Here is a 27,081-nt window from a genome sequence, read left to right as displayed (position 1 = left end):
TACACTGATCAGTGTAGAGCAGACACTTTTAAGAGCTTCCCAACAGCATTGTTCTGCGATGATCATCAAGATGGTCAAAATCCTTCTCTGTGCCGGTAAGGGTAATATTCAGCTTTATCATTTCTAGCTTCTAACTTATAACTAGAAATACATTTCATGGCATGACAAATTTACTTTTAATTATAATTGCATAATCGAATGCCCAACTGCAAACAGAAATGCTTAAACTGATTTAAAAGTTTTAAACTTCAATAAATGCTGCAATGTCCATTTGATGTGTTTCTTGTTATTTTAGTGGAGTTGGCCCTGCTGTTAGAAGTATACAGTGGTAAGCAGCAACAGACTTTAACGTTTGAATGTCATTCATTGTTAAATTGATAAGCACTTATATGTTCCTCGTTACCTTAAGCTGTAAAAATCATAATCAGCAAATATCTGAGCCTTTTCATCAATGCCTTTTCCAGCTCAAAATCAAGGCTGATGAATAGGGTGGACAATTCTTTTTTGCCAAAGGTTTTTTTTTCAACCATATCAATCAGCTCAGAAGTTACCAGTTTTGTTGCCATTGGCAAGGTTTGTACAAAAATGTGCTAATCAAGTTTCAAATTTCACTACATGTGCTAAATTCAGACATTTGTAGTGGGATATCGCATCACAACAGATTATTTGCTACATTAAATAATTTCAATAACTCAAATTCCATAATAACCAATTGGCTAATGAAATATTTTTTCAATTTTTTGTTTGAGTTGAGAGCAAACATCTAGAGTGTGTGTGTGTGTGCACGCACAAAGGCAGAACCATTAACACATTACACAACTGGAAATAAATCCATATGCATACAACTTTGCTAATATGGTATATAAAATATATAGTTTAAATAATTTAATTTTCACTGTCTATAATAAAAAGGTAGCAATAAAAATGACTTTAGATTGGTGGAATATATGCACAATAAGCAACTTGCATTGCCAGGGCATGTAACTCTCTTCAAATATAAAGTTATCTCGTCTCGAGATCACTCAAGGAAATAGTTTTGCTTATGTTACTTTTCCATCCATCACATATTGATGTTATGATTATTTATATCACCATTCTAAATAATACACCAAAACATACTATTTTAAAATGATCGAAGTTAATCTAACACCAGGGCCGGAATTTTACGTCGCCCCAGCAGGTCGGATGGTGGCATGGGGGCCGCATAAAATTGTGCGGCAGGCTCTGGGAGTCCTACCCGTCCCAATTCCGCCTTTACAGAGGTCAGGCGGGGGAGCGGGAGTGGGAAACGGCCCGCCCGATGCCAATCAAGACCCTTCAGTGGCCACTTAAGGGCCCTCACCCACCTCCACGGGTGTTTTACCCATGGCAAGCAGGTGCGCTGGGGACGTGAAATGCTGCCCAGCGAAAGCTGCTGGCCTTTCTACGCCCCTGGAAGGGTGGGGGGGGGGGGGGGGGGGAGGTGGCATGGCAGTTGGGCACAGGGTGCCCGATTGAGGGCGGCCCCGCCTCCCAATCCACCTGGGACCCAAGACATCCCCTCCCCCCAAAGGACCACTCCAGCCTCACCAGGGAAGGACCGATTCCCCCTGGTGAGGCATGCCTCTACTTACCTTCCCTCCTCGATCCATGGCGTTGGCTTGGCTGCAGTCCCAGCAGTAGCCACCGCTCCCAGTGGCGCTGCTGGGACTAAGAGCGGCCAGTCTGCTGATTGGCCAGCAGCTCACTGCGGCGGGACCTCCTCCCTCAAGTGGATGCAAGTCCCGCCTCCAGACAATTAAAGCCTGGGGATAAAAACAAAATACTGCAGATGCTGGAAATCTAAAATAAAAACAAGAAATGCTGGAAATACTCAGCATGTCTGGCAGCATCTGTGGAGAGAGAAGCAGAGTTAACATTTCAGGTCAGTGACCCTTCTTCAGAACTGGAAGGACCAGTTCAGATCAGTTCTGAAGAAGGGTCACTGACCTGAAATGTTAACTCTGCTTCTCTCTCCACAGATGCTGCCAGGCCTGAGTATTTCCAGCATTTCTTGTTTTTATTATATATTATATTAATTAAAGCCTGGGGATCCGTAAAATATGGGACGGATCCCCAGGCTAGGCTGAAGTGGGTTCGCCACCAACTTTCACGTCGGAGTCTGGTTCCTGTCCATCCACAGTAAAATTCCGGCCAAGTAGTTTGTGGTGGAGCTCTCTATTTGAAATCAGAGGCGCTTGCAGCATGCCATGTTCAACTCAGCCAACAGCTCCTTGTCTACATCATTTTAAATCAAAGCTATCAGTTAAATGCCGGTGTAATGGGTTTTTTCCCCCCACTACCGCAGATGACAGGGAACATACATGTCAGCTGTGCCTCAGTTAGTAGCATTTTCGCCTCTCAGACACAAGGTTGTGGGTTCAGTATTGTCACTCCAGGACTTGAACATAACAATCTCGGTTGACACTACAGTGCAGTACTGAGGGAGCATCAGAGGTGCCATCTTTTGGATGAGACCGAGGCCTTGACTGCCCTCTCAGGTGGATGTAAAAGATCCCATGTCACTACTTCAAAGAGCAGGGGAGTTATCCCCAGCCAATGTTTATCCCTCAATCAACACAAAAAAGCAGATTATCTGGTCATTATCACATTGCTGTTTGCGGGAGTTTGCTGTGGACAAATTAGGTGCCACATTTCATACATTACAACAATGATTACACTTCAAAAGTACTTCACTGGCTGTAAAGCTCCTCAGAACATCTTGTGGTCATGAAAAGGTGCTGTATAAATGCATGTTTTTCTTTTCTTATAAAAATGATTTCAGGCTTTTCTTGATTTGATGTCATTTTAACTAATGTGCTTCTACTTCAAAGCTATCATTTTGAAATGTATGTTCCAATTACACAAACAAGCACCTAAAAAATCTTTTTCTACAACAGTTTTAGGCAAGGACTACAAGCTGGTTTGTTACTTCACAAACTGGGCCCATAAGAGAGGAGACTGTAAGTTCTTACCAGAAGACATTAACCCGAAGTTATGCACCCATCTTATTTATGCTTTTGCTATCATTGGCAATAATCATCAAATAGTTGCACAGCAAAAGGATGACGAAGAACTTTACATCTCATTTAACAATCTTAAAAAACGGTATGAGAGTTTATATTGTTTATAATATCTTTGAAGTTGTTAATTTTTTGCGATTCTTTTTTGTACATTCCACCCTGAAGGTTCTTCACAAAATATCAGAACAGTCTCAACAGGCCATATGGTCTACGCTTGCTCCTCGAGTGTGGAACTCGCTACCATGGCGAGTGGTTGACGCGAATGGTAGAGATGCATTTAATGGGAAGCTAGACAGCATATGAGGAAGAAGGGAATAGGAGGTCAAGATGATAGATTCAGATGAGGAAAGATATGAGGAGGCTCAAGTGCATAATAAATGCTGGCACGGGCTAGTTGGGTGAAAGGTCTGTTTCTGTGCCATATTAGCTGCTTATCCTACTTCATTCAGTACTGACATCAAACACTACTAACTCAAGTAAAGCATGGTTTTTTAGACAAGCTAAAGCCTTGTCTATATTATCCACCTTAATCTTAATCTCAGAAAAGCAGCTTTACCACATCAGCATGCTATTCATTTGCTAAAAGTCATGAAAGGAGTAGCTTTGATCAGGTCAGTCTTTGAGCCTGATATTTTTACATCAGAATAAATTCAAAGGGAATGCTGGAAATACTCAGCAGGTCAGGCAGCATCAGTGGAGCTTGAAACTGGTTCTGATGAAAGATCAACCTGAAACATTAACGGTTTCTCTCTCCTCCAATATTCCTGACCTGCTGAGTATCTCTAGCATTTTCTGCTTTAATTTCAGATTTCCAGCATCTGCAGTGTTTTGCCTTTGTAAATTCAACAGGGTTTATGTCAATGAAAACTCTGTTAAAATAGTCAAATGTCTTTGTTGTCTTTTAGAAATACTGACCATCCATCTCTTGATTTTCACAGAAATCCAAACTTACAAACACTCTTATCTATCGGCGGCTGGAATTTTGGAACTGAAAAGTAAGCTTTTTCAGTAGTAATTTTCTACTAATACACAACCTTTTATCTTCAAGTGTGTTAATGACACAAGAAATACAGAAATGTGAAATCGCATACAAGAAAAAAAAAGCGGGAGCAAATGAAATGATAGGAAATAAAATGGTTTATAGTTGGTTTCTGAAAACATCTCAGTGCTTTTCACTGGCATACTACTAGAGGAAAAAGCATTCTTAAGCCAATGTATTGTAATGCATGAATACAGTTTGAGAGTGTTACTCTTAATACATCACATCAAATTTCTGCCACTGCTCCTGCCACCAATGCCAGACCTGTAACCATCAGCATTTCACTCTAGATGCTCTCTACAGTAACAATCCAAGTTTAGGATAAAAAAAAATTTAAATTGTCCTGCTGGAGGTTTTCAGTTCGAGTGGGCAGAACGTGAAGATTTTACACTGCTACCGTGATACTTTACTGAAACCCGAGGGCCAGCATTGCATCTCGTTTCTGGGAGCACTAAGATAACAAATATTATTCAATTTTATGATTCTTTCTACGATGGGAGTAAGAGAGTTTGGAATTTTTTCACAACTAACCTTTTAATGCTTTGGTTTTGCTCAAACTTTATTAACTACCTGCACTACAAATAACTTACAAGAAATTAAGATGTTGTGGATTGTAGTACTGTTACTAACAAAAGCAGTAAGATATTAAAAAATATACGCAACTTTTTTGAGTGGGCAAGCGTGCACCTAATTATACAGGACTAAATATTTTCAGAGTAATAGATAAACCAGGGACACCATATAAAATTCAAGAACAGAGCCTAGAGAGAGATTTTCCAACACTGTTCACATAGTAATGATTAATGCACATACCAATTATAGTGTGCTTATCAGTTTATTTTAAAACAGGATTATTACTAGTGTTATTAAAGCAGACAGAGGAGTTTAGCCTGTATTAAGCATCTGTGCAGGAACAATACTGGCCAGAAATTACAGAATCATAGAATGATTACAGCAAAGGAGGTGGCCATGCCAGCTCTCTGCAAGAGCAACTCAGCTAGTCCCACTCCCAAACCCTTTCCCCCCCCCCATAGTCCTGCAAATTCTTTTATCTTCAGATTTTTATCCAATTCCATTTTGAAAGCCACTATTGGATCTGCCTCCACCACACTCGGAGGCATCCAGATCCTAACTGCTCACGGCATAAAAACAAGTTTACCCTCATGTCACCTTTGGTTCTTTTTCCATTCACCTTAAATCGGTATCCTCTGGTTCTTGACCATTCCATGACGAAGAACAATTTTGCCCTATCTACTCTGTCCACATCCCTTACAATTTTGAACACCTCAATCAAATCTCCTCTCAACCTTCTCTTCTCTAAGGTTAACAGCCCCGCTTCTCCAATCTATCCAAGTAACTGAAGTCCCTCATCCCTGGAACCATAAATCTTTTCTGCACTCTCTCTAATGCCTTCACATCCTTCCTAAAGTGTGGTGCCTAGAATTGGACACAATACTCCAGTCGAGGCCGAACCGGTGCTGTATAAAAGGTTCACCATAACTTACCTGTTTTTGTACTTGATGCCTCTATTTATAAAGCCCAGGATCCTGTGTGCCTTATTAACTGCTTTCTCAACTTGCCCTGCCGCGTTTAACGATTTATGCACATATACCCACAGGTCCCTTTGCTCCTGCACCCAATTTAGAATTCTATCCTTTAGTTTCTATTGCCTCTCTTCATTCTTCCTACCAAAATGTATCATTTCACATATCTCTGCATTAAATTTCAACTGTCATCTGTCTGGCCATTCCACCAACCTATATCCTCTTAAAGTTTATTATCCTCCTCACAGCCAACAATGCTTCCAAGTTGTGGCATCAGCAGATTTTGAAATTATGCCCTGAACACCCAAGTCGAGGTACTAATACAGTTGAAGAAAAACAGTGGTCTTTGTACCAACCCCTGGGGAACACTACTGTTTACCTTCTTCCAGTTTGAAAAAGAGCCGTTACTACTATTCTCTGTTTCCTGTCACTCAGCCAACTTCATATCCATCTGCCACTGTCCCTTTTATTCCACTTTGCTGACATCTCCATTATCTGGCAATTTATCAAATGCCTTTTGGAAGTCCATGCACACTACATCAACCACAGCAACCCTGTTACCTCAAAGAACTCAATCAAGCTGGTTAAACACTATTTACATTTAACAAATCCATGTATTCTTTCTTTAACTAATCCACAATTGTGCAAGTGAGTGTTAATGTTGTCTCGGATTATCATTTCTAAAAGCTTTCCTACCACCAAGGTTAATCTGACTGGCCTGTAGTTGCTGGATTTATCCATACACCCTTTTTTTTTTGAGTAAGGGTGTAACATTTTCAATTCTCCAGTCCTCTAGTATCACCCCTGTAACTAAGGAGGATTGGAAGAATTATGGTCAGTGCTTTTGCAATTTCCATCCTTAGTTCCTTCACTATCCTCAGATGTATCTTATCCGGTTCTGGTGACTTATCAACTTTAAGTACAGCCAGCATTTCCATTACCTCCTCTTTCACTGACTTGGGCAGCATCTTCTTCCTTGGTAAAGACATGCAAAGTACTCATTTTATACATCAGCCATTCCCTCTGCCTCCATGCTTAGGTGCCCTTTCTGGTCCCTCATCGGCCCCACCTCTCTTTTTACTATTTAGATGCCGATAGAAGACTTTTGGAGTCCGTTTTAAAAGTAGCTGCCATTCTCTTCCTATACTCTCTAATAAAATCTCAGTACAGTAACATTTGACTGAATGCTTAACTTTGTTACCGTATCAGTACCAGAGCTGAATGACTGCCACTCACAAACCACAACCTCTTATTGTAATGGAACTATGACTTTGACCATATGACATCTCCTGCTATAATGGTTCTGAAGCAGAAAAATAACCATTGATGCACTGCAATATCAAGCTCTGGAAAGGAGACAATAGAGGAAACTCCAATATATCTATCTGCACAGCAGCAATGAATAGAGTCTCTCTCCTTCTGTACCTTTCCTCCGCTCCACTCACTGTTTTTGACATTGTCACAGAAAATCACATTTTTGAGACTGCACATAGGAAATAGTCTGAATCAAAATATTTTAAAAATAGCTATGGGAGGGTGTGGGGGGGACAAGGGTGTTTAAGTGATTAAGATGGATAAAAAGCCACAGCAGTTCAAGTAATGGAAATATTATGCCACAAATAAAACCAGAGATATACAACTTACATCACCAGATGACTAATGTAAAATATCAAACACTAGAATTCATTTCATATTCATTATAATAGAAATCTGAAAATTTACTTCAAATACTTCAACCAACTAATGGGCATATCACATACTCCACATCGTAAAATGAACCAGAGAACTGCATTGTATTACTGTACATTTCACTGTTAACCAAATGTAGAATTCTGAAGGTGCGATAATTCTGAAATTGAAAGAAGTTTGTACTCATTAAACAATAAAAGGATCTACTCAGCCAACCATGAGCGAGGCCAGAAACTTCACTCATGCAAATTACCCTAACTGTATTTTTTCCCAAAACAAAGAGACTGCAAAGGGATATAGATCAGTTAAGTGATTGCACAAGAAAATGGCAGAGGTGGAGTACAATGTGGGGAAGTATGAAATTATCCACTTTGGTAGGAAGAATGGAAACGCAGATTTTTTTTTTTTTAAAGTTGAGAAACTAGTTCATATTCGTACTCTGAGGGATTTGGGAGTCTCTGTACAAGAAAGAAAAAAAATCACAGAAAGTTAACATAGGTACAGTAAGCAATTAGGAAGGCAAATGGCTTGTTAGCCTTTATTGCAAGAGGGTTGGAATATTACTGTAAAGAAGTGTTGTTGCAATTATATAAAGCTTTGGTGAGACCACACCTGGAGTCCTGTGTATACTTGACCCCTTTAGCTAAGAAAGGATATATTTGCCTAAGAGCAGGTGCAAAGAAGGTTCACTAAATTGATTCCTGGGGTGAAAGGGTTGTCCTATGAGGACAGATGGAGTAGAATGGGCCTAGATTCTTTGGAGTTTAGAAGAATGAGGGGGCATCTTATTGAAATGTATAAAATTCTTAGCATCTAACCTGTCAAGCCTTCTAAGAGGCTGTTTCCCCTGGCTGGAGAGTCTAGAATTAGAGGTCATCGTTTCAGGATAAGGAGTTGGCCATTTAGGATTGAGGCAAGGAGAAATTTCTTCACTCAGAGGTTTATGAGTCTTTGGAATTCTCTACCCAAAGGCTTGTAAATGCTCAGTCGATGAGTATATCCAAGACTGAGATTGATAAATTCCCTTAGATTTTTGGGCACTAAGGTCTATGGGAGGAAAGTGAAGTAAATGTAGAAGTTCAGCATGATCTTATTGAATGGCAGAGCAGGCTTGGTGGGTCATATGACCTACTCCTGATCCTATTTCTTATGTCCTTATATCTTTCAGGTTCACTGCCATGGTTTCCAGCAAAGAAACTCGTCTAATATTCATTAAGTCTGTAATTGAGTTTCTACGCAAAAAAGGATTTGATGGTTTAGATCTACATTGGGAGTATCCCGCATTTAACAGAAGTCCATACCAGGACAAGCAGCGTTTCACACTTTTGGTTCAGGTGAGCTATATTATATGTTATGGCCATGTGAAGAGTGTGGGTTGTTTCTACAGTTCAACTCCCACCTGACCACAGCAAGTGTGTTTTTTGTTATTAGGGTTGAACCCCTTTGCGTTTTTTGGTGAAATAAACAGACAGACAGGTTTTCTTGTAGGTTTAAAACAGAAGACAAAATTATTAATGGAGAACTAGGGCTTATCCGAAAATCATCGCAACCGCATCCAGTCGCTCACGCACGCACACACACGAACAAACTGATAAAGAGGAAAAGAGACAAGTGGTTTTTGAGGGAGGTAGGGTTTCGGGATTCACAGTAAACCTGTTGAATTCTCTCAGAAGTCAAGTTCTTGTTGGTTGCAGGCTTTAGGTGTTTGTAGATTTCTCTCTTGGTTGAAAGTTTAGTTTGAAGACACAGGATCACTTCTAATTTCATTGTTGCAGAAGTTAAAAATTTTCAGCAGGGTGCCTCCCTTATGGCTTTCACTAGTTTTCTCCCAGCTCTTAGCTAGACAAGCTATTTGGTGATGCTTCTTTCTGGGTGTTTCTCTCTCTCTTCGAGGGATGCCTTTTAAAAGGTAAAAAAAAGTCTGTCACATCATCTTCTGGTAGGTCTCTCCCTCATAGTGATCACACAATGGCCCAGGATGAGAATAATCTGGTTATGATGTTTTCACTTCATACCATTTTTGTTTCAATAGAACCCATTCAATTCACAAATGTTTTAGGATGGGTGCAATTGCCACCTCTTAGCTTTGAAGGTATTATTTTGTTTGTAGCAGCCAGTAGACAGTTTGAATATACAAAGCCAGGTCTATTAAACTTTGGTGCCATTGTGGAGCACATTGTTCACTTTTTTTTTTTAAATAAAAAGACCCATTTTTACAACTCCTCAGGGTGAGTTCTTGTTGTTTTAATTGCTGCACTTCTAAGCGCAACACCTCCCCCAAAAGGGAAAAAATGTAATTACATTTTTTAAAAATGTGTTTTCTTTTAGAAAGAAAAAGATATGGGATCACACCACTGTACATATTCATTTCATTCACTCCTCACACAACCGCTGCAGATGGCATTGCTTATAACAGCCATTTCTTGTTCAAGTTTGGAGTTTTTTCATCATCCCTCCTTTGGATGAGATACCATTAAAAAAGTAAATTTCTTTTGGTTACGTGTTGTCAAATGGAGTTGTAGTTTCTCTAGCATCAGTTTGTAAACACTATAAACGTGTGGTTGTTGGTGAAACTTGTAGTATGCAAATTTCTGTTACTCCCATCTGTAAAAGCTTCAATCTCTTAACTACTGTTTCCGCAACACACAGCTTTAACAATTCACGTTCTGGCACATTGATAATTCTTATCTCTAGGGTGACAGTGGGTGATAAATTGTTTTTAGCTCCTGTGAGGAATCTGGGATTTCCTCCTGCCCTTTGTTCTTGCCGAGTTCTGAATCTAAATTGTTGGGTTTGATTAGCTTTGGAACCTGTGATCCTTCAGTGGGTAGATCCACATTGACCTCATTTTTAGTTTTCATGTGATTTTCACAGGTGTTTTCACTTTCGGGTATTTTACCTTCCCTTTTCCTTCAGGCATGGGGTTTTCCCTAATCTATCCCATGCCCTCTGGGATACTACTGCTCACAGGTAGTTGTGCATCTTCCACCGTACTCCCAGGTGGCATTTCAACTAGGTGAGGCATGTGCCTCATGCTTGCCTGCTTGGGAACTTTTCTTGTCCCTGTTTAACTCTTTAAAGAAGGGTTCAGCTAACCACATTTCTGGTGCTTTTCCTTCAACCTTTGCTATTTTTATCTCGGCTCCTTTACTTTCCTCTGGCTCTTTCTTGGTCTCTTTAAATTCAACTGGCTTTCCTTTCCTTATTAAAAACACAGACACACACAAAACGGGAGAGGGGAAAGAGGAATGTGGTTTTTAATGAGGGGAAAGGTTATGATAAACCTGTTGAATTCTCTTGAGAATTAAGTTCCAGATGGATGCAGGCCTAAGATGACTGTAGATTTCACTCAATTGAAGATTCTGTTGAAGATGGTGGGTAACTTCTAGCTCTCTGCTGTATACTGTAGATGTCGGATTTTCTTCAGCAGAGCACTGTGCTTCCCAGCTTGGCTGGAACTCAAGCAGCTTCACCTTCTGGGTCGCTCTCTCTGGCTGTCTGTTTTTTTAAAAAAAAGGTAGAGCTGTGTCTCCTCTTCTCCTCTCTTCCCCATGGTGATTGTGCAATGGCCCAAGATGTGGCTTCTTTTTACCTCCTTTGTATCAGAAGACGACACTCAATTCTGGATTTTTTTTTTAAGGATAGGTGAAAGGTTGGTTTCATCAACACCTTTTGACTTTGTCACTCAATTTGAACACACAAAAGGCCAATCCTCTTTTTTTTGGTGGCCGTTTTGTACCATTGTTCACTTTTTAAAATACAGGTATATTCTTTAAAGACAATGTCCATTTTTCATAACTCTGCAGAGTTGGTCCGTGATTGTTTTGTCATTGCACTTCCAATGTGTGTGACATCACTATTAAAGAGTGTTCACATTTAATTTCTACACCTGGCTTGGCAGCAATGGGCTGAATCTCAACTCCAAAAACGGGTGAGTTAGGGTCAGGGGTTAAAATACAAAAATTCTAGAACAGGAACCAAAACTGCCCACTTTCAGTTTGAATGGAAATGGGACAAAGGGTGAGCGACCAACCTGCTCACGGGAAGCAGGTTTGCCCTTTAAATATTAAAATGATGGCATGCAGCCTCATTATAAGAGTCATACAATCACAAGCAGCTAGGTTTCTTGGACCTCGGGAAACTCGGCAGCTTAAAGGAGGCCTGAGGGGCTGAATCCATGAGGTGAGTGCCTTTACAGAACTGCTTGTGAACCAGGAGCAGCAGTGTTTTCTCCAGGCTCAACAAAATACCTAGTTAAACACCCCTCGCCCACAATATCTATCTGCTTCCCCCACCACCGCCTGACCATCCCTCTATACCCCGCCGACCAGCCTGACAGGAGATATTCCACTCTTCCAATATGCCTACTTGCTCTCAGCAGGCTTCCCATTCAAAGGTCTGACAGTGAGCTGTGGGATGGAACCCCACAGAAAAATAATTTAAATCAGTCCTGCAACTAAATTCCGCAGGACATTCAGGAAACCTGTTCTTCCGGATTCACCAAAGTTACAATAGCCATGTCTCTCCCCACCCCACAGAATTCACCTCCAGGCAAAACTGAGGCCAATTTTGTGCTTGCTATAAGCACAATAGGCAAGGGCAATGTTATTTATAGATCTTTTATTAGTGCTAAAAATGTTAAATTATCCACAATTTTGTAACTGAATTTTATTCTAAGGCTCACTGTCACTGTTCCAGATATTGCTCTCTAGCAACCAAGTTTATGCAGCCTCCTATAAGTTTCATGTTTCTATAACCATGACAAAGTGTTTTATTTTGGCTTGCCTACAATATTGAAAATCCTTTACTGATCTGTCACTTGATCATCCTGCAATTGTAAACCTTATCCACAGCATCCTCAGTGAGGCAACTGTAATTGGGGATTTTAAACCATGGTAGACTCTCTGGCCCCCATTTAAATAGTTTGACGCATATTTTCCTGCTGGAAATTTGCTAGCTGCCCTCCCGCTCTCCACCCATTGCCTTCCATAGTCTTCACACTTTTCACTCTACCTTCATTCATCTATCCTCTTGTCCTCTAACTCAGCTTAAAATGAATATACTTGTTCTTAGTTTAGTTTTAGTTTAGAGATACAGCACTGAAACAGGCCCTTCAAGCCCACCGAGTCTGTGCCGACCATCAACCACCCATTTATACTAATCCTACAGTAATCCCATATTCCTACCAAACATCCCAACCTGTCCCTATATTTCCCTACCACCTACCTATACTAGTGGCAATTTATAATGGCCAATTTACCTACCAACCTGCAAGTCTTTTGGCTTGTGGGAGGAAACCGGAGCACCCGGAGAAAACCCAGGCAGACACAGGGAGAACTTGCAAACTCCACACAGGCAGTACCCAGAATTGAACCCGGGTCGCTGGAACTGTGAGGCTGCGGTGCTAACCACTGTGCCACCCTAACATGGGGGGAGCCAAGAATGAGGAAATAAAAGTTAAAGTAGATCAGAAAACTAATGTATCTGTCCAGGATAACTGTCAGATATGTCAGATCATCAAATTGGAATAGGAAGTATTATTGTTGTTTTCAAATTGTCTCATCAATATTACAAGTTTACTTTGAAAACCAGATCATGTTGTCTTAATATCCTAGACATTTATCCTGATATGTTGGGATTTTTTTCCTGATCCACTTCAGATTCAATATACACAAATCACTAAAAGCCAGTAGACAAGTAGAAAAAAGGCTAATGGAATGTCAGCCTTAATCGCAAGAGGATTGGAATACAAGCGATGCTTCAGGTATAAAATGATTTGGTCAGGTCTCATCTGGAGAACTACATTCAGTTTTGGACAGTACACCACAGGAAATATATATTGATATTGGATGGAGTAGAGTGCAGATTCACCAGAATGATACCAGGACTGAAAGGGTTAAATTAAAAAAGGACAGGTTACATAAACTTTGAATGCATTCCCTGGAGTTCAGAAGGTTGAGGGATGATCTAATTAAGGCATTTAAAATGATTCAACACAAGTGGAATTACCAATCTGAGTCATGTAAGTATGAAGGAATGCTCACCTGAGGCTGGGCACTTCTTTGCACCAAGGGAGCAAAATGCAAGGATAATTATCCCAGGATGCTCTTGCAAACTGTATAGTGCGTCTAGGCATAATCATCTTTTTGACAGTTGCCTGAAAGATCATTTGCCCTTTCTTCTCCTAAGGATGATGTAATCCAAAGGAAAAAGAATAAAACATTTCAAATAAAGTTTCTAAAAACTTACTACATTTGCAATCTGTAATATCTAATGTTCCATTGTTATAATCTTGCCAAATTTATTATTTGTTAATGAATAGGAAATTCTAGAAGCGTTTAAGGAGGAATCCAATGAAAGCAATAAACCGAGATTGCTGCTTTCAGCTGCAGTGGCGTCTGGTATAAGGAACATTCAAGCAGGCTATGAAATAGAGAAGATTTCAGGGTATGTACAAAACTATTTAGGTCAAGTACATTTTGTAACTGATGCTATTTTCATCGCATCCTATCCTAAATATATTAACTATATTCCTGAAAATAATAAGACTTTGAATAAGGGATATACCGCTCCTTTTCTGAATACAAAGAATGTTTCGATCATTAGGTATAGGAGACAAAAAGTCAGACAAAATTTCTGCACCCAAGGGATAAATGCAGTGGATTAAATTATCAGACAAGGTCATTTAAGCAGGAGTATAAATGGGTTTAAAGAAACAATTAGATTCCCTTTGAGAGAGAGAAGGCATCGATAGATATGACCAGAAGACAAGAGTGTGTTGGATTTCCGAAATAAAAGAGACTTGATTGGTATACCTATCTTTTTCTGTTCCTTAAAATTCTCAATCTTATAAATTATGAAGATTGGCAAATAATTGCAGAGGTAGAGGGAGCAGGAAAGACAGTCATTGCTAGTCCTCATCAGTGCTCACCAGTGGCTAGGTCAATGCATCAATGTGTTTTCTGGATACTTCCTTTAATACCATCCCCAACGCATTATTTTTGTTTTGTACAGGCACTTGGACTTTATTGGCGTGATGACTTACGAGTTCCATGGTCCTTGGGATCTTAAAACAGGACCTAATAGCCCCCTGTACAAGAGCTCCACAGACTATAACGATGATAAATATTTTAATGTCGTATGTATATAAATTAAAAGTATTGCTTTTCCAGCTAATTTTTAATTTTTCTCAAGTTCTCTTGAATCAATAATACAAATTTGTGAAGTTAGTTCAAATAAAATGCCTTCCTTGTAGGAGTTTGCTACAAAATACTGGAAAGAAAATGGGGCCCCTGCAGAAAAACTGTTGGTTGGATTCCCAACTTATGGGCGTACTTTTACACTCTGTTCTTCTGATAACAAACCCGGTGCTTCAGCGTGCGGTCCTGCAGCACCAGGGAATTGCACTAAAGCGGCTGGAATTTTGGCATACTACGAGGTATGATTTAATACTTTACATACAAAATTACACCACCTTATATTACTAAATTTACAAAAAGGGACTGTAGTGGACATCAATTCACCATAAATATTACCACTTACTGTAACCATTACTAATTACCAACATGTTAAATCCTTAATGGAAATGTTATATATTTATGATTGCATTGTGTTTTTTTTTGCTTAAAATACAGTAACAATGTTATATGCCAGAGTAAGTGCCTGGATTAAAATACATAAACAATCTATACAAAGCCACATCTGTATCCCATTCCCAAATCAATCAGATCACTGCTACTACAATATTCTTCATTTGTAAGCAAGTTCTTCAAATTAAATCGAATGTGTACATAAGCAAAAGATTTGCCCTTCGAACCTCAGAGCTATTCCTTCTGCTTGCCTATTCTACTCTCTGAACCTCCACTATTCCAGAGCTGGATGCAGACGTCAGTTACCAGTGCTGCTCTTTCTCTTTTCGTCTCCAGAGTGAGAGGAAGCAATGGAACATTATCAGGAACTAAGTCTATCCCATCATCGACAATAAATAGAAAAATCCTAGTAAAACTGCAATTAACTGGCACTAAATTTGTAATCAGTTAATGAATTTGAGCATTCGTATTCTAATTGGCAGAATGAGACTAGTGGTGTTCCACAAGGATCTATGTTGGGGCCTCAACTAGTCACCATATTTTTTAATGACTTAGATGATTGATAAAAAGCCACATATCCAAATTTGTCAATGACAAAGATAGGCAGCACTGTAAGCAGCATAGATGGAAACAGAACATTACAAAGAGGTATTGATAGAATAAGTGAATGGGCAGAACTATGGTAAATGGATTTCAATACAAGTAAATGCAAGGTCATCGACCTTGGACCTAAAAAGGATAGAAGAGTACTTTCTAAATGGTGAAAAGCTAGAAACAGTAGCAGCCCAGAGAGACTTGGGCAACGTACATAAAACATTAAAATATCATGAACAGGTAATTTAAAAAGGCCAATGGACTAGAATACAAGGGGGCAGAAGTCATGCTTCCACTATACAAAGCTCTGGTGAGACCACACCTGGAGTACTGTGAACAACTCTGAGGACCAATTCTTAGGAAGGATATATTGGCCTTTGAGAGTGCATAGATTTACCAGAATGTTACTTGGACACCAAGGGTTAAATTATGAGAGATTAAACAAACTAGGATTGTATTCTCTGGAATTTAGGTTAATGAGTGATGAACCAAAGTTTAAGATATTAAAGGGGACAGACAGGGTAGACGGAGAGAAGGTTGTGAGATTGCCTTCAAGAGTAATGTACCTTTAAGATCTTAGTATGCTAATGAGCCAATTACCAGGATGTAGTCATGTGATATGCCACTCACTCTGTAACTGTAACACCAAGAGGCAGGTCCTTTAAATAGTTAGCTCTGTGCTGTATATACTTGTTAGCTGTTAAATCAGTTTGAGAACTTCAATCAACTGAACTCCACGCATCTCATTTATGTTGCATCAGACAACATAAAAAGCCTCTCATTGCATGGTGGCAGCTGTCGTGAGAAAACAATGTCTAGATTTGAAGACGACAGGGGAAACAGCTCGTAAAACTACTTTCCTAGTGCCACTGGAGAGATAAAGTTCAAAAAGTACTGCCCAAACAGGAAAAGAAGAAAACACCTCGAGCTGTAGAACACAGAGCGCAGAACAACTGTGATTGGGTGAGTCAGGAATCCCCGTTGAAAAAGGCTTTGAGGTGCTTGCAAAGTTGGTTTTTTTTTTTTTAAAAAAGGCTCAGTAAATAGAAAAATAAAAACAGAAAACCCAATCCCCATCTCAGGCTGATTGATTGTTTTCAAAAGCTGATCAGGTCTGTGCCATTACAGGAGGTGCCAGACAGCAAAATACACGGGAATCCTCCATTCAGCAGCTACAGCTATAAAAAGAAACATCAAATTACTCAGGCATGAAGAGCTTTCATTCACTCAGCCAGAGTTTTTTAAAAAATGCATAAAACCACTCAGTCCTGAAGAACATCAACAAACCTTTAAAAAAGCACTTGAAATACCTCTTGCACAGCTGTATAAACAAACAGACTAGAGTGCTGGAAGCTAGACAAACAGACAAACGGCTCTCAATCAAACCAACCAGTCTAAACAGGAGAAATGTTTAAAGGGAAAACAGTACAGTGTCACAGAACCAGGTCTTAAAAGGAAGATTTAAAGCAAAAGGAGCAGAAAAATGGACAACAAATTGTTTCTAAGCATGCACTGAAAAGCCTTGGATATCCTACCCGAATTCAAACTGTTCCAACAGAGAATGCAATTATGCTTTACAGACCAAGTCATTGTAGAACCAGAAAAACAAGCTGTAAAAATGATGTGAGTGGAAAGAAGAATTGCACAGAATCAATACCTCTGGATTATCTGAACAAGACCAGAAAAATCCCACAAAGATACAGAAAGTGCTGTAAGATCAGCTCCAATTGAGAGTGAATTTTTGGATTCACTGCCTGAAATTGATGATTCCTGTGGCTGTTGCCTGTAGGACAATAGACCAGTTTGTCAATAGATGCTGAAGTAAGGGCAATGAATGTAATTTCTCAGAAATTGCGATGTCAGAGCGACTAATGGTGATTGTATCAACTCCCATTGAAGTACTTCAGCAAGACCTCTTGGGTAAAATGGTCAGGGCATTGACGGACTGCAGGAGGATGGCAGGAACTATGAAGCCGTTGTAGCTGGACAACAGCACCTACAAGCACTCGGTGCAACCAACAGTATTGGCAGCATAACCACGTCAAAAAATAGCAAGCAAGCTGTATGGTAAGTGCGGTCTGCCCCAGTCATGGCGAAATTGCCCTGCATTTCGAGACCTGTGCAAGGCGTGCATTGTAAAAGGACACTGGGGCTGCCTATGCAAAAAATCTGGCTCCAAAGACGCAGTCATAAGTCACAGTCGGACGCAAACAGGGCAACAGCAGGAAGGAAAGTGCCAGAGACCCACATAAATGCAAGCTAATACATGGAGGTCCCACAGTGAAACAGACCTGAGAGAAGACCCAGAGAAGCAGTTCTCAGACAGAAGACAAACAGGCGTTCCACACAGTGAACCTGACATACCTGTTTGATGAAGTCAAACAGCTGGAAGCTTTCGCCACTAACATCATGTGCCCAAAGAAAGCTGGCAAACAGACTCAAGGTCAAGATTGACACCAACACTAGTGCAAATATCCTACCATTCCGAATCCTCAAAGATACGTACTGGAGTCGTTGGAGATTAATGATACAACTGATAACTGCCAAATTATCTGCATACAACGGGTCACCCATCCCTTGCAGTGGCACATTAACAATGCAATGCAGATACGGCAAGTCGGCATGGAAACCACAAATGTATTACCTAGTAGACACAAACGGACCAGCAGTGGCAAGACTCCCAGCGTGCAACAATCCAGGAGACCACTGCCAAGGGGAAATCTCAAAAGGACCAGAACCTGCTCGCAGAATCTGACCAGCATCAAATGGTGCAGTCTGGAAATCTAGCAACAGCAGAACTATGCCACGCCTTAACTTTTGTTCTGTAGAGAACTGCCAGCATCACTACGAGCCAGAATGGACAGGTATCTCCAAGAGACCAAGTACTCTTCCCCAAGTCCTTGACCTTGAGCTCCAAGCCTTCAGACACAGAGGATGAGGAGAGAAGAACACACAATGTCCTGAAGAGGCAGAGGAGGGAGTTGAAGCAACGTCTACTGGCTCTGAGATAAGCAGAACTTTCCAAAAAATGACAAGGCTCCAAAAGTGGTCATCTTGAGAAAAGCAACAAAGTATGTTGGCAAGCTGAAGGCAGAGCAATATAACCTGAATGCAGAGTGAGAAACTTCAGAAAGAACAGCAACAGATGAGACACAAATTTCCTGAGCAAGATCAAACCATTGAGATGACATATGGACTTTTGAGCCTCTATACTTGTAAAGTTCAGAATCTCTATCCATGTGTAAAGAATTTTGATGTTATCTAATTTTATCTATTTTTACTTTTCGCATACGAGACTTATCTTTGGAAAGAAGGGGGATGTTGTGTGATTGCCTGAGAGTAATGTACCTTTAAGATCTTAGTATGCTAATGAGCCAAGTACCAGGATGTAGTCATGCAATATGCCAAAGTCACCAACTGTAACACCAAAAGGCAGGACCTGTAAGTAGTTAGTTCTGTGCTGTATATACTGGTTAGCTGTTAATAAACCTATTTGAGAATAGGTTTGCATCAGACAACGTAAAAAGCTTCTTATTGCAGTTGGGGAGTCTAGGACTAGCATAAAAGTAGTTTAAAAGTTAGAGCCAGACCTTTCAGGAGTGAAATTAAGAAACACTTCTACACATAAAAGATGGTAGAAGTTTGGAATGCTCTTTCAAAAAAAAAAGCATTTGATGCTAGATCAATTGTTAAATTTAAAACTGATAGATTAAGAAATATGGGGCAATGATGCATATTTGCAGTTAGATCGCAGATTAGCCATGATCTCAATGAAAGGCAGAACATGCTTGAGGGGATAAATGGCCTACTGCAGTTCCTATGTTTACCAGCTCTAATTTTATTATGCCCCCTTGTTTTTGATTCCTGCATCAGATTAAATAGTTTTTTTGTATCTAGCCCTATTGAATTCTTGCAACATTTTAAGCACCTCGATTAGATCACCCCTCAATCTTCCATACGCAAGAGGATACAACTTGCATTGATATAGTGCCTTTCACAACTTCAGGATGTCAGAGTACTTTACAGCTAATGAATTACTTTTGACAGTAGCAAAACATGTACATTTTTGTTAACAGGTATGTGACTTTTTGAAAAGCGCTAACAAAGGGTGGCTGGAAGAGCAGAAGGTTCCGTACGCATACAAAGATGATGAGTGGGTTACTTATGACAACTTGAAGAGCTACGAGATGAAAGTATGTATTTTGTAGTCCTATTTGTTATTCCTGCTACATATGTTTACATAACTGACTGTATGTAATCAATCCACCTGGACTGCACATTGCATAAGGCTGGTTTCACAGTTGGCTAACATATAGCTAGCATGACACCAGACCTGTAACTTTAATTTTGATAGCATTTTAGTGGTTTCCAAAGGGATTTATTACTAGACTCCCTTTGTGATTGTGTTTAATAACTTATATTTTCTATAAGGTTATCCTGAAAGCTTTTCTCTGCATAGATAGAAAACAATGTGCAATTAATTTTGGAAGCTCCCAGTCGCTTAGGTTCCCCATTCTCTCCAAAAGGTTCTGTCAGTAGCACCCAGTACTGACCAAGTGGTCTTTATCATGAGTGAGTCTAGACAGCAAGTATTGGGAGGGCATTCATTTGGGGCAACATCACAACGGAGATTGATAGATTTTTGTTAGGCAAGGGTATTGAGGGTTACAGAACCAAGGTGGGTAGATGGAGTTAAGATACAAAAATCAGCCATGATCTATTTGAATGGAAAAAAAAACACAGGCTCGAGGTATTGCGTGGCCTACTCCTGTTCCTATGATCCACATGCATACTTTCCACAAAGGATGACTAAATACAATAAAACTCTGGCTCACTTACACACTCAGGAACACGAAGTATGTATCACCCAACTGCTGCCTGTTTGAGATCAGCAAAAACCAGGGATGGATGCTGGAACCATTCTGGTATATATGACTTGGTACCAGGAGAGGTAGTGTAGTTATCCACTGTGGCATCATGGAAGCATCTCACTCATTTATACTAAAACGTAGTTAAAATAAAGGCAACCAGTTTAGTTGTACGCACAATGGTACCGTGCACTAACAATGGCCTGCAGCTCAATCAGAAATCTAATAGTAGGTCTCTCACCTTTCCTCTCGGCCAAGGCATGATACATATCATCTGGGTATCAACAGACAGAAAACAGCAAAATAAAAATGTATATTTTAATTTTTTCCCTTTTAAAAAAAAATACTTATTCATCTATATCCTCTCCTTTCCTAAAAGCTAGGAATGGACTCCTTAATGAGGTATAGTTTCACAGATGCCAAGTTCCCGAGTATCTCACCCAGTAGCTATTCTTCATTATAGCCTAGACAGTGGGGCGGCAACAAACTATTCAAGCACAAGAAAATCACAGCCAAGCCACATCCTCTCCATTACCAAATTCCACAACACACTTCAGGAATAGGTTACTGGACAGCAATCAGGAGCTGGATTGCTCTGCACTGCCTAATTCAAACACTGCTTAGGCTTAGTGAAGAACCCTCTACCACCATCCTGGCTTGAGATCAACTAATTGAGCACAGTGAATGAACACAAGGTATTCATGGTCATTTGGCTCAGTTGTTCATACTGTAAACTGGCACCCATCATGGATTAATGATTTTTTTAAAAAAAATTCAGAAATCTGAATAAGGACCATGACCTATAATACAGGACATCATCAAGGTTAAAAGAATGTTTCAAATCCTTTTCATGTAGGTGGAATGGTTGAAAAATAATAGCTTTGGCGGTGCAATGGTTTGGACAATCGACATGGATGATTTCAAAGGTACTTTCTGTAACCAAGGAAAGACACCACTTATTAACAAGCTGAAGATTATGCTTTCCTCAAATTCTAATCCTAAAGAAGATTTAACAGGTAATTAATTACATTTAATACAGCTTTTCAGAACCAGATAAATATTTATTTTGGAATAAAATGCCCTCTGAGTCACTTCCTTGTTTTATTCTATAATCATTTACCATGATTTTCATGATCCGTACTATCTATATGTGCATTTTTGAAACGCTGCACATTTCATAAATTTAAAAGTCTTTACATGGATTGATATCACAACGTAAGAGAACACCAACAGCAAAATAGATTCTGATGCATCCTCATTGCGGGAGCCACCATTAGGTATTCTGCAAATACAAAATCATTTCACGTTTTAAGTACATCATACTTTTGCTTTTCCCCCCTCACCCCCAACACATGCAGTTAGAAGCAACTTTATCCTTATTTCATCAACCATTTCCTCAACTTTCTCTTTAATTGAACCTATGCTGCACATTATTAGTAACAAATACAGGTAATGTTCCTTTATCTTCTATTTAATTTAAAGGTATTACTGGAATCCCACAGCCTGATTCCAATCTACTTTTGTTTCTCAGTCAATTATTTGGTTACCTTTTCCTTATTTTACTTGATCCTACTTCTCTTTACTTGTTTTGCATTTCCTAAGCTTTCACCTTTCATTTTTTCATTTAGCTTAAATTGCTCCATTCTTAACAGTCACATTCTTGCTGGTTTATAATTACTTATTTCTGGTTTATTCATGAACTATTAAGACCTATATTGTAACAATTGGTTTATGTACAGGTGCGATGAAGTACAATTATTAAATCTGTGGCCACAATTAAAAACTGGAACTCTTGTATATAAATTACAGTAAAAAATTTAAACTGACCGACCTGGACTTTGTTCGGTCAGCAAAGCTTTGCTTAAACATGGCCATAGGCCTTTTGCAGGCTTGTAACAAACAGAGTGAAGAATCCTCACTGAATTTTCAATCGCCCATGGGGGAAAGAGCCAGGAAAATCACACACTCTGAAGCAGTCACTCATTCCCGACAATTCAGTGACACAATTAGATTTTCAAAGTGTGTGGCCGGGGGAAGTGAGGTGGGGGGGAGGATTGGTGGGTGAAGAGCTGGCAACCTGCATGCCTCCAATTAATTTCTTGTTGAGTTTGTTAAGGAGCTCATTAAGAGTATGGGGGGGACAACAGTTAGCAATTTTCAAATCTCATGCATGGGGAAGAGAGTCTGGAACACATTTGAGCATAGCTGTCGAGAACACAGTGGGAAGTCATTAGTGCTCATGACTGCAGTGTGAAAAATTCTATTAAAAGGGGAGATTTAAATGCAGTTGCTCATGCAGTGGCAGAGTTGCCATCCTTGGAGCTGAGAGGCTTGATTTTGTGAAGTGTGTGTTTAGATGCTTTAGAGAAATGGGAGGCTGGTGGCATCCGTGGCCTCCTCTAGCCATGCCTGGTCTGGTTCGGTGGAGCTCTTCTTCCAGATGGATGGAGGAGTACAGCTCTCCCCTCTGCCATAGCCTCAATCAGGGACTCAAGGAAGGCAACAGGAAAACATTAGCCTCCCGGGAACCACTGCGCAAACCACCGCTGGCCCTCTGCTCTCCCTGTTCATCCATTTTCAAAGGCAATGACAAGCCCAGTCATGTCTGCCATGTATCTTTTAAATTATCCCTCCATGGTTAGCTCCCACCTTCTGCCCACGCAGACGCCCCTAATTGGGTACCAAACTCCGCTCCAGGCCAATTAGTGACCGACACTTTGAAAGTTTCAGTGCGGCGTCAGAACCGGAACCCGGAAATGTTCTGGGCATTGGGTTCCCAAGCCTGGAATGAGAAAAAAAACAGCCCACAGAGTCCAAACAAGGAAGTAGTAAGCAAGAAATGTATATCAGATTCAAATAATGTCCAAAAATGGGAAAGACAGTTGGATTAAGGGAGAAATAAAAGACAGACAGAAAAAGGACAAAAGATTGGATTTTTAAGTAAAAATGCAAGTATTCATTTTATTTAGTGGGAATTAGACTCCACATTTGTAAAATTACTTTTGCAGGGCAAGAAGTTATTCAGCAGTAATTAGTTTTCTCAGCATGAGAACTCACTTACTCCACCAAGCCCAACTCCTTCAGCTGTTCTTAGTGTGGAACTAGTAGGCATGTACTGTACAATCATTTTGTTACAGTCACTTCAATCTAGAGTCTAGTGGCAAAGAATGAAACATTACACACGGTGGAGGATCAGAGTATCTCTGACATCACCTTCTGGATTTCCACTGTTATGACCAGGTGAGAAAAGGTGTCTGGGGGTCTTCTGCTGTTGTCACCTGGTCTTATTGTAACAGGGTTTAATTTTAAACACAGTGTTTTGAGCTCCCCCCTTGGCGAATCCTTCTTCACCACTTTCCAATTATAAGGCAAAGAAATGAGCATAAACAGGCTCTTAGGTTTAAAGAAGTGAAATTTATTAAAACTTAAACTCTAATTCCATTAATGCCTACAGATACATGCCGCACCCATGCTAGCATGCACACGCGGTACACACATGTAAATAGGGACAGAAAAAAGAATAGAGATTTGAGGCAATATCAGAAGAGTTTCTCGTTTACTGTGCTTCGAGCTCACTGTAGTCCTTTTGCAAGTAGTCTTGCTTTTCGTTGGAGCCAAGTATTCTTCTTAAACCTTGTTCACTGTAGGAGACTTTTCTCTCTTGGGGTTCATGTGTCTTTAGTTCTGTGAGAAAAAGATGAGAGCTGACAGGAGAGAGGTGTTCTCAGTCCAAGAGAAAATAGCTTTTTGAGTTCCAAACACACTCTGGCAAGTTCAAATTCAAACAGCCAGTTAGTTTTGTGACTAAGCTGGTCTGACCAGGTCTTCTGTGTATTGGAGAAGCAAGGACTGGGTCCTTTGTTCCAACACTGTCGGCTAGCATGCAAAAAAGGTCATTCCGGTGAGAGGCTTGGCAATTCCTGGTGATAGGTCCTCTTTTCTTTGCACCAATTTTAAGTTTTAATGTTCATGTGGCAAAATAATGTGTGCCTCATGCTTGACAGGTGGGGGCCTGCATGACAGCACATTTAACTGCGCCTGTACATATTCCAGAAGTTGCCATATTTCTTCCATTAGAAAGTGAACGCTAATAGCCTCTCCATTATCTCCACAAATTCTGGGCAGAAGTTTAAAATTAAAATTTGTGGGAGGAGTTCATTCAAATTTTGAATGTTGTGTGTTTCAACAGCTACCAAAGTCCAATCAATACTTCGATTACTGAAAGCAACCCCAGCATATTTGGTGGTATGAATATTTACTTGAACTGGCTAAAGATTTATATTTATACAGCACTTTATCACATTCTTCAGATATTCCAAAGCACGTAACAACCAATGGGTTACTTTTGAAGTACAGTTACTGCTATAGGCAAATTAAAAATATTAAGGGAACAGTAGCATAGCAGTTATGTTACTGGACTAGCAATCCAGTAATCTAGTAATGTGTTCAAATTCCACCATGGTAGCTAGATTATTTTTATTTTATTAACTGAATTTAAATTAAGGGGGAAAAAAAGCTAGAATCAGTAATGGTGATCACGTAATTACCAGATTGTTGTAAAAATCCATCTGGTTCACCAACAGAAATATGCCATCTTAACCCAGATCCAGAGCAATGTAGTCAACTATTAACTACCCTCTGAAATAGCTTAGCAAGCCACTCAGTGGTCAAGACGACAGCTCATCACCACCTTCTCCAGGGCAGAGAGGGATGGGCAATAAATGCTGGTTTTGCCAGTGATGCCCTCATCCTGAAGAAAAATGGAGCTGTTAATTAGTGCGCAAGATCCCAAAAACATTAAATGAAGGACCAGATTATCTGTGATGATGTTTGTTGAAGGAAGAATGTCAGGATATTGGGAAAATGTCCTCTTTGAATATTGCCAAGGGATCCATTAAGTTCACCCTCAAAAGGCAGCTAAGGCCTAAAAGCTAAAGCATTTTGCAGCACAGGAACCAGCCATCTGACCCATCATGCCTGTGCTGGCAAGAAACTATTAAAATGCAGCCCAGACTAACCATATGATTGTTTTATTATAGGAGAGACTAAGTGCTGGAAATACTCAGGTCTGGCAGCGTCTGTGGTGAAAGAAGCAGAGTTAACGTTTCAGGAAGGTCACAGACCTGAAACGTCAACTCTGCTTCTCTCTCTCCACAGATGCTGCCAGACCTGAGTATTTTCAGCACTTTCTATTTCAGATTTCCAGCATCCGCAGTTATTTTGCTTTTATGAGTCTCTCCTGCCTGTTGCCTATAAAACTCCTAAATAAAATGACCATGGGCAGTCTCAATCCAGATTCTACTGGATGTGGGCTCACAAAACAATACTGCCTCTAATTTGGCACTGAATTGGTGCCCTTACTTACAGACCAGAGGATGGCTGCTATGGTAATAGAAAAATCAGTCACACTGATGCATTAAAAATACTCTGAGGTTGGGCTGAGGCACAATGGTTTGAGCAAGTACTCAAGAGTGTAAAAAGAAATAAAGACTTTGCCATTTCATTGAACATTAAAAGTAAACCTCTTTACCTCACTATGTCCTTTAAGTCGATCCTTAAAACCTACTTCTGAGCACCTTGGGAGTTTTACTATTTAAAAGGTTCTCTATAAATGCATGTTGCTATTATCAACAGCAAAGTCTGTGGAATCATTTGATGCCTTGAAACACTGTTGTTATTTACAGATCACACTACCTTCTTGTCAAGTTAAATATATTGGTGTTTCTTCTTTCAGCCACAGCAACTCCAATACCAAGCTCTACTTCAGATAACACATCCAATTCACAGTCTTCTACCTTATGCCCTGATCTGGAATTCTGCCATGACAAAAACAACAGTAACTATCCAGTTCCATGTGCTGTGAACAGCTTTTATCAATGCACCAACAAAAGCACCGACATACAGACCTGTCCCAGGGGTACTTCCTACAATATAATCAGGGACAAATGTGTCTGGCCACCGAGACTATTTCCAGCACTCAGTTTAGCAGATAACAACTTCTGTAAAGGCAAACCTGATGGTAATTATGCGATTCCAGTTCCTACATACTATAAATGCACTGCAGATGAAACATATATAAAGCGGTGTCCTGCTGATATACTCTATAATGCAATCAGCAGAAACTGTGACAATGCAAATAAATTTGCTGACTTTGATGTGACCTTTTGCAATAATAATCTTGACGGTACCTACCCAATACCAGGCAGACCAACCAAATTCTACCACTGTTCCAAGAAAGATACCAACATAGGGAGATGCCCGAAAGGAAGTGTCTATAATAATTTATGTAAATGTTAGACACAGCTTTATGGAGAACTAGCCCATACTGAATTGCAATAAAAATCATTTTAACAACTGCAATGTTAAATGATTTTACTAGGGGCCATTAACACAAGACTGATTGACTATTTTATTTGTGTTATAACATTATATTGTCAAGAGTTTCCAAAACTCATCCATCCCCTTCTTGGCAAGCAGCAAGACTCAGTGCCATCCCTGGTGACCCACATTGGCTAAATTTCTCTCAGCTACGAAATTTAACATCCTCATCTTAAAATTCCTCCATGTTATCTCTCCACCCTAACCATGCAACTTCCTAGTCTTAAATACCCACCTTCTGCAACTGTCAGACTATCAACTCTGACCTTTTGTTTGTCTTCTCCCTGTCCCTTCACTGCCTCAGTTTTACCTTCTGGAACTTCCAAAAACTCCTCCATC

The 27,081-nt window shown here is 40.0% G+C and overlaps 2 protein-coding genes across 3 annotated transcripts in view; one reads left to right on the top strand and one right to left on the bottom strand.

The window, feature by feature from the left end:
• LOC137383912 (acidic mammalian chitinase-like) lies at nucleotides 1-26,767 on the top strand. Of its 2 annotated transcripts, XM_068057296.1 has the most exons (11): nucleotides 1-95; nucleotides 296-328; nucleotides 2,919-3,126; nucleotides 3,980-4,036; nucleotides 8,482-8,647; nucleotides 13,636-13,760; nucleotides 14,328-14,451; nucleotides 14,569-14,751; nucleotides 19,573-19,689; nucleotides 21,221-21,380; nucleotides 26,099-26,767. In XM_068057296.1, the coding sequence occupies exons 1-11, from the start codon at nucleotides 59-61 to the stop codon at nucleotides 26,659-26,661; spliced, it is 1,773 nt and encodes a 590-aa protein (XP_067913397.1). In that variant the 5' UTR covers nucleotides 1-58; the 3' UTR covers nucleotides 26,662-26,767. The 2 variants fall into 2 exon arrangements, with proteins under 2 accessions (XP_067913397.1, XP_067913398.1); XM_068057297.1 differs by lacking the exon at nucleotides 296-328.
• LOC137383913 (cleavage and polyadenylation specificity factor subunit 7-like) overlaps nucleotides 1-27,081 on the bottom strand; it is a 124,561-nt gene that overhangs the window by 28,762 nt on the left and 68,718 nt on the right. The gene's annotated exons all lie outside the window — the stretch shown is intronic.

Source organism: Heterodontus francisci, chromosome 25 (genome assembly GCF_036365525.1).
Source record: "Heterodontus francisci isolate sHetFra1 chromosome 25, sHetFra1.hap1, whole genome shotgun sequence".
NCBI lineage: Eukaryota > Metazoa > Chordata > Chondrichthyes > Heterodontiformes > Heterodontidae > Heterodontus > Heterodontus francisci.
Note: the sequence above shows the minus strand (reverse complement) of the source record. Positions and strands in the feature narration are given on the sequence as shown.

Coding starts and splice junctions, on each gene's coding strand:
- LOC137383912 (XM_068057296.1), top strand. CDS start 59: ATGATCATCAAGATGGTCAAAATCCTTCTCTGTGCCG. Junction 96..295: donor CAAAATCCTTCTCTGTGCCG/GTAAGGGTAATA, acceptor TTGTTATTTTAG/TGGAGTTGGCCCTGCTGTTA. Junction 3,127..3,979: donor TTTAACAATCTTAAAAAACG/GTATGAGAGTTT, acceptor TGATTTTCACAG/AAATCCAAACTTACAAACAC.